Source organism: Ylistrum balloti, unplaced genomic scaffold (genome assembly GCF_031769215.1).
Source record: "Ylistrum balloti isolate Yb309-2 unplaced genomic scaffold, AGI_CSIRO_Ybal_v1 Utg369766, whole genome shotgun sequence".
Classification (NCBI taxonomy): Eukaryota; Metazoa; Mollusca; class Bivalvia; order Pectinida; family Pectinidae; genus Ylistrum; species Ylistrum balloti.
The window spans coordinates 257,079-272,370 of record NW_026781962.1 but is presented as its reverse complement, the minus strand read 5'-3'; the positions used below and the strand labels follow the sequence as shown (position 1 = coordinate 272,370).

Here is a 15,292-nt window from a genome sequence, read left to right as displayed (position 1 = left end):
GTTAGTAAATGCACATTCAAAAGACATGTTTATTGGATAAGTACAGTCTACTATAAGAACAAAGTACTCAGTATTTCCATTTCAGTACTGTATTATAGTATTATGGTTAAGTGTTGCCTTGTGGCAACAGGAGGGAGACTGAAGTGTTCTTTTAAATACTTTTCAATATCGGCAGACACCGATGTTAATGTAAGGAAGTTCTGATAGGCTTAATTTCGTGACAATTTTCAGTTTAGTATTTTTGATGTAAGGATGTCTTTTCACTTGAGGGTGTATAATTCTGTATTAAAGTTGAGATTAAGATAACTTATATCCCATCGATAATCTTCAGATTACTTAAATTTATTCTGAAGATACCTTCAGCAAACATTCCACCAGATTTGTTTTGGTATTAACTTTGTGATGTCATATTCTACATTATTAATAAAAGTTGTGCTCAGGTCAGTTTCTAAAAATTATTTAGTACAATAGCAGACTTGTTTTGACGCATACAGTTTTCAATCATGATTAACACAGATATTGGGAATGTAGTGATTAAAAAATTATCAGTAAAAAAGACATTTTTATGGGTCTTGAAAGTTGGAGATGACTCTTGTAGAAAACTTCAATTATCAGTGAAAATAAACATACAAAGCAAGATTTTTTTTCCCTCAATATTTTTTTTTCTGGATTTCATCTTGTAACAAGTCAGGGATAAAAGTTTGAAAAAAGCTATTTCACTGAAATTCTTTTACATTAATTTTTGTTTATCTCTCTCCTTGTCTCCTTTATAGTAGATTGATTTTTTGAAAAAAAGATATTGTGTATTCTAATTCTTATTCTTCATGCAATAGATACCGGCAAATATTTCTCTCAGGTGAAATGAGAATTTTTGTATTTTATTGCCCTCACTTGAAGTAAATTTTCCTTTCCTGGAAATCAAGTTCTTTCCAGAAATAATGAGTTGATATTTATAAAAATGTAACTGATTTGCTGTGATCATGAATTTTATTATCACAAGGATTATATTACCGAATTACAGCAACAACTACTGGCATCAGAAATAGAGGGTCTTCGCCAGACTGCCGAGGAGAGGGAGGCTAGTCATAAACATGATTTAGAAGACAAGGACAAACTGCTCACTTCTAGAGATGAAGAAATTCTCAGTATCTCACAGAGGTTGCAGGAAACGGAGCAATATCTACGAGCTGAGAAGGAGGCACTTGAAGCTCAGCAAGTCGAGACAAATGTGAAAGATGAAACATCAGATGAAAAGGACAGCATAGCTAATGAGCTGAAGAAATTCAAGAAATTATGTAAAGGAAAAGATGCAAAGATCAACAAACTGATGAAAGATCAAGAAGAGAAACTGGCTTCAGTCACTAAGGACTTGGAGGAGAAGATCATCATTCAAAAAGCAGACCTTGAAAAATACCAAACATTACTGTTTGAGAAGGAAGGCTCAGAAACAGAACTGCAGAAACTACAAAAACTTGCCAAAAGTAGAAGTGTAAAAACCAAAAAGTTTGAAGAAGTTGTTGCTGAACAGGAAAAGATTATTGCATCTAAAGACACAGAACTCTTCATTATTCAGGAGAGAGTGAAAGAGCTGGCAGAAAAACTTGAAGATGCACAATATGAAGAGGATGCACTCCGCAGCCATCTGGAACATGAGAGCAAAGGTCAGGAAGAGCTCAGACTTAAGTGTAAAAGTCTGCAAAACCAGATTGATGTGATGAATCGGGAGGCTCATATTGAAAAGATGCAGATATCCAGCACTATGTCTCAGTTAGAGCAGTGCCAGGTAGAATCAGATGATATGGCAGCAAAATTGATGGCAGAGAAGAAAGCTTTAGATCAGTCTCTGACTGAAAAGTTATCCACTGTCAACGATCTCCAAGAAAACTTGACATCAGCTCTTCAAGAGAAAGATAGGTTGACCGTTGAACTGAAGAAGATGCAGAAGATTGTGAAAGGGAAAGAAGCAAAGTTGAAGAAAATGGATCTAGTCATATCTGAAAAAGAAGAACTGGTAAAAGTGAAAGAGGATGCTGTAAAACATCTACAAGTTCTATTTGAGGAGATGAAAGAGAAGTATGAGGACACTGTGGATGAGCTTGAGAAACTAGCGAGTGAGAACGAAAAACTACAGAAAGTTGGAAAAGGTAGGCAAAAGAAGGCCCAGAAGTTTGAAGAGGTTGTTGAGGCACAGGAAAGAGTGCTGGCTAGTAAAGATACTGATGTCATTATACTACAGGAGAGGGTGAAAGATCTCACACTAAAACTAGAGGAGGTTGAGGAAGAGAGTGAAGATGCCCATTACCGCCTAAACGACAGTCAACAGGCCACAAAAAGCTTGGAGGATAAGTGTATTGAGTACGAGTCCTATGTGACCCAAGTAAATAGTACCATATCACAGAAGGAAAGTGAAATTGTATCTTTACGCGAAGACATTGCTATATTAAATAGTGAAAAGAAACAGCTGGCATCAGAAATTCAGGAAACAAGACAAGAATTACTGAGTAAAGAGCAAACAATATCAGAAATAGTTTTGCAGTTAGATTCTGCAAAAGAGGAAAAAGAACAACTGTTGAAGGAAGTCAGTGTACTGAAAGAAGGGGGGGATGATTTTGTGAAAAAGGAAAGGGAGCAACTAATGAATGAAATAGATAGACTTAAAAAGGTTGGGAAAGGAAAAGCTGCAAAGGTGCAAAAGTTTGAGGAGATTGTGGCAAAACAGGAGCAGATATTAGCTGAAAAAGACACTGATGTGTTGATGCTCAAAGAACGTGTCAAAGAACTGTCTGAGAGTCTTCACCATGAATCTCAAATGGTAGATGAGTTGGAAGTAGAGGCTGAAAGGTCCCGATACTGGGAGGACAAATTTGCTGAAGTAGACAGGAAAAACCAGGAACTAAATAAACAAATTGAGGAGAATAATGCAATGCATAGTTTAGGTGATAAGATGGATGAATCTTACTCCATGTCTGTTCAGAGAGTTGAAGCAGAGGTGATAGAACCAGTGTTTGCTGCTCAGTCTATGCAATCCTTGATGACAAGTACGCCGAAACGACAGGAAGGAAAGATGGAAGAACGAATGAAACAACAATATGAACAAGATGTTCAAATGATAAAAGAACAGGCTGAACAAGACAAACATGAACTAGAGACTTCCCTGAACAAACTCAAAACTCTTTGTAAAGCCAAGGATGCAAAAATAGCCAAATTGACAAAGGGAGGAAAGGTTAAAGGGAAAGGGGCGGATGTTACTGCACCAGATGTTGACATATCCACTCTGATGTATGAGTTGGAAAATTGCAAAAAGGAAGTGTCGGTGAAATGTAGTGAAATTGAATCCCTAGAAAAGTCATATAGAGAGGATCAAGAAAAAATGGCATCACTGCAACAAAACTTCAACACTATCCAAGCTAGTGTAGAGGTGAAGAATGAAGAAATTGTCCAACTGAAGGAACAACTTCAAGGCTATGGTGATTGGCATGAAAATGCTGTAGCAGACCTACAGAAGAAAAGCGAGGAAAAAGACGCTTTGTTGGTCCAGTGGCAACAATATGGAGACAATACACAAAAGCAGATTGCCTACCTTATGCAGTTTGAGGCTCAGTGTCAACAATTGCAGGCTGAATTGGCCAGTGTAAAGGAAACTATGGAGAACTTGGAAGTAGCCAAGCAAGAAAGTTTAAACAAGGTGATTTCATTGGAAGGTGAGATTGAGGACATGAAGGCTGAATTAGACAAAAGCTCAGGAAATGATGAAATGTATCGCCAGTTGGAAGTGAAGCACATGGAACTTCAGAACCTTGACAAGTCTCGAGTGGATGATCTCGCTTTTAAAGACCAAGAGATCATGTCAATTAAAGAGGACATGGACAATTTGAGGTTGACACAATCAGATGTTGTGAAGGGATTACATATCCAATTACAGGAAAAAGATGTTGAATTATCAAATATGCAACATGCCCTGACACTTTCTCAAGACAATCAGTTAGGAAACCAAGCCAAACTTGACCATATCAGTACCACGCTGTTACAGATAGTCGATGACTATGATGGTAACCAAGGATCTTTAAAGATGGAGGATGTCAATGAAACCAAGTTGGATGCTGTTGAAAGATGTCTGCCACTTACAAGGAAGTTAGTTTCTCATTTAAGAACTGCAGTTGAGGAGCTGACAGAAAAATGTCGGGAGAAAGATGATTGTTTGTCGATTCTAAATAATGAAAACAAAAATTATTCAGATAGAGCAAGAAATTTAGAGCACAGCCTTCAACATTTAGAACAGTCCTATAAGGAAATTCTTTTTGATGTTGAAATGAAGGATTCTAAAATTTCCTCCTTGGAGGAGGGTATCAGAATAATGCAGTCAACTGGCCAGAACAGTGAACAGTCTCTACAAGACAAAGCTTTAGAAATTCATGAACTGCATACTCAGATTCAACGTCTTAAGGATAATTTATCTCACCAAGGTGGGGAGATGCAGAATCTACAGGAACTGTACTCTAGTCAGTGTGAGAAACTTGAAGAGACGTTAGAGTCCATGGAAGAAGCGGGGCAAATATATGGTCAACGACTCCAGCAAAAAGAGGCCCATATCTCAGAGCTGAAAGATGAGATCATGCAACACAAACAAGCTACACTGGAAGTATTGCAGCAAGTAGATGGGAAGGAATCCCAGATCAGCGAGCTACAGAACATCACGCGAAACTTAGAGGAATCAAATTCCAAGCTTCATGCTGATATTGGAGAAAAAGATACAATGATGAGTAATTATGAAATGAAAATGGCGAATATGGAGAATCAGCTCCAGAAACAAATTAATTCAACACGAGATTTTCAGCAAATGTACAATGACCAAATGGAAAAACAAAATCAAATGATGAAAGATATTGAAGAGTTCAATGATGCCAGCTCAATACGGTTACAGGAAAAAGAGGCTGCACTTTTAGAATCCATGAAATTGATGAGTCAGGCACAGGCATCACAGAAGGAGTTAGAAACGGCTAACTTGTCTTTAAGAGATATGTTAGACAGCAAGGAAGCTGAGTTATCAGTTGTACAACAAACATTGGCTCAAGCTGAGGAATCTGTAGAAACGAATTTGAAATTTTTGAGTGAACGCGAAGGTGTTATTGCTGAACTTCAGAGCAATTTGACAAAATCTGAGGGATTTGTTAGGAGCCAAGCAGTCAGTATTTTAGAACTGGAAAATAAGCTTGAGTCCTTAACTCAGGAATTAAAAATGTCACAGGAAACGTCAAGCCATTTTCAGGAGACTATCATTGAAAAAGATTCTGCTCTTCAGAAACAACTTCAAATATGTGCAGATCAAAATGACAATTTGCAGAGTTTGAATTTAGATGTAAGTCAGTTACAAAATCAACTGAAGTCTGTTGAAGACAATCTGCATCAGTCGGAAGAACAGACCCGAAATAAAAATGAGGAACTCGCGGCATTGAGGCAAGAACATCAAAGTCTACTTGGAGAATACACCATGAGGAAAGATTTTCAAACTTCTGTCGAAAGTCAAATGCAGATGGAAAGAGCACAGCCATTGAGGTCATCACCTTCGGATAAAGATGGAGTTCCACAAGAAATTGTGGACGATATAATCAGAGAAACATCTGTATCCTTGGAATCGGTTCCCAAAGATGTAAGCGTAGTTGTTTGTCGAGGATATTTCAACCCTGTATCACTTGTATATTCTGTGTATACCTTAACTCTCTCTAATGCATGCCTCTGCCTAGCTTTCTTGACTACTGAGGTGTATCTGTGGTGGCTAATGTAGTTCATTAATATACACAACTCACCGCTCCTTCTGTACACATATGTGACAATTCTGAAAGCTTGTATTGTATGATACAGACTGTTAGAAGCTAGTTTTTTTCTTGGTTGGCTACTTTTTAATCATTTGCTGTATAACAGTCATTAATTCATTGATTTTTTGTTAGGCTTTTTGCTAGTCATCATTTTTGTATAGTTATAGTCAATTTACTTTTATTTAAATTTTTGTAGATTCATCTCCCTTGATTATTACACTTAAAAGAGTGGTCATTAGGAAATCTCACTAGCACATAAGAAATCAAAATTATACCTAGAAAAATCTACAATGTTATTGCATTGAATTACAGAATATTTCAATACAGAACCATATTTTATTATTCCACTTTGAATTAAGTCAAAATAATTAAGCATGTTGCATTAATTTTGATTTTTGCTTCTTTTGAAGATTGCTGTAGTGAAGTTTTTTCAGATGAAAATCATAAAAAAAATTTGAAGTCATTTTTATGAAAATAAGTCCTTGATAAAGCAATAAAATAAGTCTTTAATAAAGTAATATGCTGGTGGACAATCATTCTTTAAATTAGGATTATAATTTGTTATTGTTTCAAAATGAATTGTCACATGTTGGAAATTATCACATTTAATGCTACTAACAGTGGGAAGATGGCAATAGTCTGTAAAACATATCTTATTTTTTTTTGTGTCCCTCATTTTCTTGTCCTTAATTGGGCATTTGCATTAGTGTGTAATTATACATAGGTCTTCATAGCTATAAATTATTTACATAAACTTAAGTGTTATACATGTAGCATATTCGAAAGAGCTTGAGGTTTTTTGTTAAATGCCATGATATTGCAAATGTTGTTTCTTGAAATATCATTTGTTAAGTTTATCCACAAAGAGATAACTGGTCAATCTTCTATCAAGAACTGCGAAATCTGTTTCTGAAGAAAATTGCATTCGGTAAATCTGTAACCAATAGGAACAATTTCTTGTTAACATGTAGTAAATCTTTAATTACAGCTGGTAGTTATGCTACATATAAAAAATAATTACTGGTAAATCTGTTACAATATAAAATCAAACTACAGACAATTTAATTCATTTGTTACCTGCAAGGAAAGAATAATTAGTAAATTTGTTACCATGGTAAATCTGTTACTTAGGAAATAAATACTGATAAATCTGTTACCAAGGAAACAACTTCTGACAACTTGATCTGTTACCAAGAAAATTAAATGCTGGTAAATTTGTTGTTGGGAAAATAACTTAAACAATAAAGATGTAGAAAAAACAGTTTATCAATAGGAGAAAATCTTTGAAATGATTTTATGCATGACGGTACATGTTAAAAGTTATAATGTATTGTATGTTTTATCCAAGAGCTACTAGTCACTGATATATGTGCATGATTTTTACTGCATGGATGACTGAAACTGAAATATTTGTGGACCAAGATTGATGATAAATCGGTGTTATAGTGAAGTTTGCTGATATCAAGAGTTAAATGTTACATGGCAGTGTATGGTCAGGTGAAACAGTGGGAAAACATGTACTATTTACTATACATGACCAGGGTTTAATTCTCCAATTAGAGGTTAAAAGGTATGGGGTCACCTGCCCATCAATATGGATTTTCCCCATGTACTCTAGATTCTTCACAGTATGGTCAAAATATTCTCCCACAAGAGTATTTCATATAAGTGAAAATAAGTTTTCACACAAATATTTTAAGATAAAGAAATTAATTTAAATACATTAAAGGAAGTGTTGTTAAAAAGAAAATAAACAAGATTAAGTTTAATATTTTTGATAAAAAAGTATTAAAAATGAAAAAGAAAATGTTGTTTGTGCTGTATTTTTACCGAATGATGATGAACCATAAATATAACTAAATGATATATAATACCATATTTTATTAGCAGTGATGAACATAGCTTCGCCAACAAATATTTGTAGTAGGTAGCATTACGAAACAAAATGTCCTTTGAGGGTTTGTTATATGAGAATAGTACACAAATCATTCAGCTGTCCATAGTATTTGTATTTACAGTGACAACTGATTAAGCAGAAGGTATCGCCATTGTTATATCATGGTGGTCTATTTAACTCATTATAATGTGATTTCAGTTTCAAGAGAGTATCATAAATGTTTGAAGTTTTATGCTTGTCGTGAAAATTCTTCTCTGTGTTAACCCTAATACACTGTTGTAGGTGTTGTTTTGTTTTTCTTTAAAACCCAAACAGGTCTTCTGCCATTAGAAATGGTAAACTCTTTATCCCAAATGTTATTATTAGAAAATGGAATATAACCTGTTCAAACTTATATGTAATACCAGTTCATCAACAAGATCGATCTAACGTTAAATCATTAATTTTTGTGGAAGATGTATTTTCGTTGGTTTGGTGGGTACTTTTGATCCACAAATTCATATGTTCCCAAAATGTTAAGCAAATGAAGTTTACATAAATATCTATTACTAGTGAATTATTAGCAAGATTTATCCACAAATTAAATGACAATTAAAGTTGGATATTTTTCGGAAACCAATGAAATTTGAGCCTCACAAAAAGTATGGATGTACACTATTATAAGTATGGGCCTTTTAGAGGTAAATAGCAGTAGGATGGAGCATATATATATAGGACTAATATAGTACAGCTAGTACTAAAAGCTATATATATAAATTACTTATATACCTACATAGATGTCCTGTTGTATATACCTTATATATAACTATATATTTGTATACTGGATGCTTGTGAATGTAATTCTAACATAAACACTGCTGGTATATGTTATTTTGCATGCCATGGGCTTGTCATGTGTGATAATCTTGTGTTTTTGTTCTAGAAGAATGCAGATGTCAAAAGTTTACAAATTTTTCTGTATAAAAAGTAAAAATGTATAGCATTAGATGTATTTATTTCAAATTAATTGTTTATACAAACCTGAGTATGTATTCGCATTTGGTCTTATTTTAAAGAATTTGACAATATTTAAAGAAAAACAGGATTGCTTAAATGTTACTCAGGTCAAAACATGCAGTCAGTGATAGTTTTTATTTTAATGTTTTGTTTAATTTCATTGACGATGAGTAATTTTTCTAATGATTTAGTTTGGAAACAGAACAGTTACAGACACAAGAGTTATGAATTATAGTAACACAGATGTTTTGTTTTCTTTTTGTAGAACTCAAATATGGAGGAATTGAATGTTCAGATTCAAAACTATGCAGAAGCAGCGAGTCAGCTACAGATGGACTTAGAGAAAATGGAGGAAGATCTGGATAAGTCCAAGTCTGATTTGGAAAAATCCAATCTAGAACAGGAGAGGTTGAGGTCAGTCAAGGAAAGTATACAAGGGGAATTGGAGGAGTCAAGGTCAGCCTTAGAAAGGTCACATAAGGAGGTAGAGGAGTCAAGGTCAGAGTTAGAAAGGTCAAATAAGGAATTGGAGGAGTCAAGGTCAGCCTTAGAAAGGTCACATAAGGAGTTAGAGGAGTTGCAGTCAAAGCTAGAAAGGTCACAGAAGGAGTTAGAGGAGTCAAGAACAGAAATAGAAAGGTCACAAGAAGAACTGGATAGGTCAAGGTCAGAGTTTGAAAGGTCATATAACCATTTAGAGGAGATGACATCAGAGAGGGAAAGATCAAAATTAGAACAAGAAAAGTTGAAGTCTGAACTTGATCAAAGTAAAAATGATTTATTAGAGCAACAGAAAGCTCTGGCACAATCACAAGAGGAGGGTCGTTATTGGAACACTGAGGCTGAACATTTGAAAGGCTCTTTAGAAAATGTCACTTCAACATTGGAAAGTTTAAAAGCTGGAGCCTCAGACACTGAAACCGAGTTAGTCCAGACTATTGAAAAACTAAACAATGACGTGACATCACAGAACCAGGAGCTTGTTAGAGTGAGAGATGTAGAGAAAGAATTGAGATCAGATCTGGAAATTCTTCAACAGCAGACAGAGAGCGAATCACAGATCAAAAGACTATTGCAGGAACAGTTACAACAGACAGGCATCGAACTGCAGAGTTCAAAACAAGATCTAGACATATTACGGGAGGATTGGTCCAAGGACAGGCAAAATCTGGAACAGCAGCTTCAACACACAACAGAACAGTCACAGGAGAAACAGGTGAAGATTGAATCACTTTTAGGTAATTTGCAAGAAATGGAGGAAAGATTTACACAGATAGAAAGCATGGAAGAAAAATTATCTCGTATGACAAATGTCCAGGAAAAATGTGACGAACTACAAGCTAAAATTCTTGCCCATGAAAGTGAATTAGAGAGCATGAAGAAAACTGCAGCAGATAAGGAACTCCAGTTCAAAAAAGCTCTTGCAACAGCCAAAAAACTGAAGTACCAGCTTACGCAGGCAAATCTTGCCAAGGATGAATTGGCTGCAAAACTGGAGGCTATAGGTAAACAAGATCAAGGTTCAAATGACGAGGGATCCAAAACTGATGAGAGCTCCGTAGAGCAAGATACCAGCATGAATGAATCTGTTTTGAATAGCTCTACAAATCAAGAGAATAAAGATCGTATCAGTGAACTCGAAAGTCAGCTAGCGACACATGCAGAATTCTCACATCAAATGCAGGAGAGGATCCAAAACCTCACAGAGTCTGCTGCTGCAGGGGAGAGAGAGCTGAAAGTAAAGGATAACCAAATTGTTCACATAAAAGAAGAGTCGAGTGTTCTGCAAGATGAACTTACCAAGTATGTACTGGAGAATGAACAATTACAATGCAGTTTACAGGATCAGGAGAAAACAATAAGTGAATTTTCTATTTCATGTCAAGAGAAAGAAAATATGTGTTCAGAACTTAGGCAAAGGCTTGCTGATGTTATGGACCAACAGGTCCAAGCTGAATCAAAACAAAGCAGTATGAAGTCTGAGCTTGTTTCCTTACAGGATACAGTGAGAATGAATAGCAATGCTCTTGAAGAAAAAGACAGCTTATGTCAGATGCTTCAAACACAGGTGTTAGAGCTCTCCTCTAAACTGCAAGAAGTCAACCATGACGCTGAAACTCAATCTGCAACAGAGATGAAAAATCTTCAAGATGTGGTAAGAGATCAGAAAGATACAATCGAACACATTTCACAACAGATCAAACAATGTGAGGGGGCATTGCAAGAAAGGGATGACAAGTTAAATGACCAGAACTCTCATGTGGTGAATCTGGAGTCATTACTACAGTCATTACAGGGTGAAATTCGGGAAAAATGTGAATTAGTGACAATGCTGGAGATCAGTGTACAGGACCTCAGTCAGGAGAAGGCTCAGTTTGAGGAAGCAAAACAGACATTTGTTAAGGAGGCTGCAGAGACAAAAGAAGGTCTGGACCAATTATCACAGGAACTGGAAAGGGCCAGTCAGAAAATTGTACAACTAACAAGTGATTTGGAAAATAAGGAACAAGTGTTGATATCTGTTTGTGATAATGTTAAGAATGTTCATCCTATTGTAACAGACAAGGCAAGCAGTGCTACTGCAATGGAGGATGTTTTGGCCTGTATTAGAACAGTGATAGACACACAAACTGCTGAGGTGGTGCAACTACACACCCAGCAACAGTCTTTGGCAGAGCAGATCACTGCTCAACAAGCCACTCTGGAACAGCAGAGTGTTTCTCTGCAGCAGTTCACTGCACAGCAAGATGTGTTGGAACAGCAAAACACTTCTCTACATGACAAGCTTAGGTCAGAAATAGAACAGCAGTCTAAAAATTTAGAATCAGAGCGTACAGACCTTACAGATAGAATTGCTGCCTTGGATAAGTACAATTTACAATTAACCAATCAGATCTCTCAAATCCAAGATGAAAATTCTAAACTTACCAACCAACTGACAGCACTGCAAGGAGAACATAGTGAAATAGAAACTCAGCTAAGAACTCTTCAATCTGTGGAGGAAGAAAAGGTACAGTTAGAGAACCAAATCCAGTCTGCAAACTTAGAAATTAACAGCTTAACTCAACAAATTGATGATCTTCAAAATGACAAGGAATCCTTGATGAAAGAGCTTTCTGTGTTGTCAGATACGGGAAAGGAATCCGAGCAGTTAAGATCATCATTGCAAGAATTGGAACAAGAAAAACCTCAGCTTTTATCAGAACTTCAGATTGCTAAGAATGATGTGCTGCAGCTTCAGACAAAGTATGAAGAATTAGAGTTGGAATTGGACCAAATTAAAGGGGAAGCAACTCAGAAAAAGAATATAAATGACCGACTTGTGGTAGAATTGTCAGAAAAATCGGAGGAAATCAATGAAATCCAGGGACAGTTTTCACAACTCTTGGCAAAACTTGAGTCTGTCAGTGATGAAAACCATCAGTTACGGGAGAAAGTGTCAAGTTTATCAACTGTTCAGTGCAAGCCTGAAACTGAAGCCAAACTCAGTGATGTTGCTGATAGTGGAGATGGATGGGGTGATTGGGGGGAGACTATTGAAAAAGAGCATGTACAACTATTGAAGCAATCAGCTCCGGGAGAGGTAGAAACAATTTCCTCTGCCAATGAAAGCATCAAAGAACTAGCAGAATTAAAGGAGAAATATTCTGAATTGCAAAAAGACCATGACAAAATAGCAAATAATCTTCAAGCTACAGAATCAAAGTGTGAGAAGATGTTGCTGAAATTGAAGGCTTTCAAAGCTAAAAATGAGACCCTACAGACAGAAGTGAATCAGATGAAGGAGGAACTATCACAGTCAGCACAATCACTGGAGAAAGACGAGGAAAGGATGAAGCTGCGACAGGAATTGTCTAGTTTGTCGGAACAATTGCAGGAGGAAGTTCAAAAGAATCAAACATCTCAACTAGATAAGGAAAACATGGGGACGGCCATGACAGACCTTCAGATGACCTTGACACAGGAACAAAATAGAAATCAAGACATGGTCAATACATTGGAGACTTTGACTAAGGAGATGGATGCCTTAAGGACACAAATGGCTGCTACTCAAATGCAGAAGGATGAAATGTCAAGTGCTTTAGAGAAAGAAAAAGAAGAATATCTTTCAGATCTCAAGTCATTAGAGGACACCAATAAAAAGCAGCAGACAGAATTAAACCTCTTACAGAAAAGGAGTGATTCTTCGCAGTCAGATTTGGCAACAATGGAATTGGCCTTGGAGTCATCGCAACAGAAGGCAACTGATGCAGAAAGACAGTTGAAGGATAGTTTATCACTGTGTGATTCTTTGGAAAGTGAGAATAAGACTTATCAGGAGATATTGGAGAATATGAAAGCAGCCAATCAAAAGCTTGCTCGAGAGAAGGAAATGGCGGCTATTGCTTTAAGGCAATCACAGGAAAAAAGTCAGAATATCACTCAAAACTCAGACAGTTCTGTGGAAGAGATTCAAAACCTTAATGTAAAAATTGAAGAACTTAATAGAGAAGTGAAAGAGGTTCAGAGTCTGAAGGAGAAGATAAAGGAACTGGAAACAGAAAGGGATGAAATAACTGAAGAAATGGACGGACTTCAGCAAGACTTGATAGTAGAGAGGAAGGAGAAGAAGACCTTGAAAGAAGAAGTAGAATCTGTAAAACAGCAACAGGTTCAACACTCTGGAGTGTCTGAGGAAGAAGTGATCAACTTGAAAGAACAAGTGAAACTTCTGAGCGACAAGAATGATGGACTGAATTGGAAAATTGAGGAACTCACAGCAACAGAGGAAGAATTGGGCAGTGTTCAAACAGAGCTTGACTTGACTAAGGCTGAACTCTCAAAAGTGGTCAAAGAAAAAGAGCATTTAATAGAGGAGACTAGTCGAATGTCTCTTCATGCCCAGTCAATGGGGGAGAACCAGAACAATGCTTCCAGCGAGTGGAGGATCAAAGACGAAGACTACGACAACAAGCTGAAGAGGAAGATTGAGGAGTGTCAAGATCTGGAAGAGAAGTACGATTCTCTCATGGAAGATCTCAACGAGTCAAATTCAGAAAATGATGAATTGAAGTTCAAGTGTGTACAGTGGAAAACGAAGGCGGAGTTGTATGATGCTATGGAAGAGGAATATAAAGTTATGAAGGATAAATATACCAAGATACTGTCAGAAAAACAGACCACATCTTCACAGTCTGGTGCAGATTCATCTCAGTCACAGAACACTAAAGCCCTGGAAGAAAAGTGCAGCAAGCTGGAGCAACAGGTGAAGGAACTGGCTTCAACTAGTCACAAAGTCGTTGATGGTGAGGACTTGCAACAGAGACTTGAGGAAATGGAGGAGAAATATGACTCGGTGATGGAAGAATTAAATGAGGCGATGACAGAGAACGATAATATTACAAAACAAATGCTGGATTCAAAACTCAAAGCAGACCTGTATGATGCCATGGAAAATGATTACAAATCAATGAAAGATAAATACACTAAAGTTTTGACTGAAAAACAGCAGTTGGAAACAGAAATATATGACTGGAGGCAGGCAGGCAACATAGTGAAAGAGGCTCCTAGAGCTGTTCATGAGCCTATGGTTGTTCAAGAGGTTCTTGTGCAGGCAGAACATACACCAGGAACAATGTCTTCAAGACTGCCAGATGGTTCAGATGAACTGGAAAAACTGAAGGAAGCATTTGAAGAATTACAAGAGAGAGAAGAGTCATTGGTTGAGGAACTGAATGAGGCAAATGTTGAAAACAACACTTTACAGGAGAAAGTATTGCTGATGACACCCAAGGTCCAGATGTTTGAGAAATTGGAGACGGAATATCAAAGCAATGTAGACAAATATAACAAAGTCTTATCTGACAACAGTAACATGGCACAACAGATTGAAGAATTACACCACCGACTTCAAACCAGCACAGAAGCTGATAAGGATCTCAGCTATGTCAAGGAAGAGCGCGACCACTATGGTCGAGAACGGGAAAATCTCACGAAACGCATACAGCAACTGGAGGGCCAGTGTCAGAGTCTGTCGGACGAGAGTGTTGGACTGAACCAAGAGGTCCTGAAGCTAGAGGGTGATAACCAACAGTTGGTGTTTGACAACAACACACTCAGAGCACAGCTTGGTATTTCCAAGGGAGGAGGCGAGAGCACCAAATACCAGAACGAGTACAAGAAACTCCAGGAGCAGTTCAACATCGCCATCACACAGAAAAACCAGGCTCAGAAAGAAGTGAACCAATTCGTACATCGACTACAACAGAGAGACAGTCGCTGTCAACAACTTGCGATGCAGGTTAGTATACAATGAAGAGCTCTCTTGCAAACAGTGACTTTCAGGTGAATAATGAAAAATCCAATGTGTTGTTGTTTCCTACCACGTAAACATATGTCAGTATAATCATTATCTTTTTTTCCTCATACACATATGTTTGTCTTGATTTGTACAACTTGTTCAACATCCATGAATTCTAAGGAAGAGATTTTATGTGAAATGAGGCTAAGAAGTCAAAATTTATCTATTTTAGGGCTTTTACATCCACAATTACGGCCTTTTGGCCTTTCAGGGGACGTTAGTAGGTTACCTCAAAGATTAAAAACT

General features: G+C 36.9%; 1 protein-coding gene across 1 annotated transcript in view; it reads left to right on the top strand.

Moving 5' to 3' along the window:
* The window catches only part of LOC132543809 (extracellular matrix-binding protein ebh-like), a 43,775-nt gene that overhangs the window by 22,154 nt on the left and 6,329 nt on the right, over positions 1-15,292 (top strand). The window contains exons 11-14 of the mRNA XM_060207328.1: positions 1,001-5,647; positions 8,972-9,120; positions 9,205-11,420; positions 11,454-14,986. Coding sequence (XP_060063311.1) covers positions 1,001-5,647; positions 8,972-9,120; positions 9,205-11,420; positions 11,454-14,986 — 10,545 coding nt within the window. The remainder of the gene's footprint in view (positions 1-1,000; positions 5,648-8,971; positions 9,121-9,204; positions 11,421-11,453; positions 14,987-15,292) is intronic.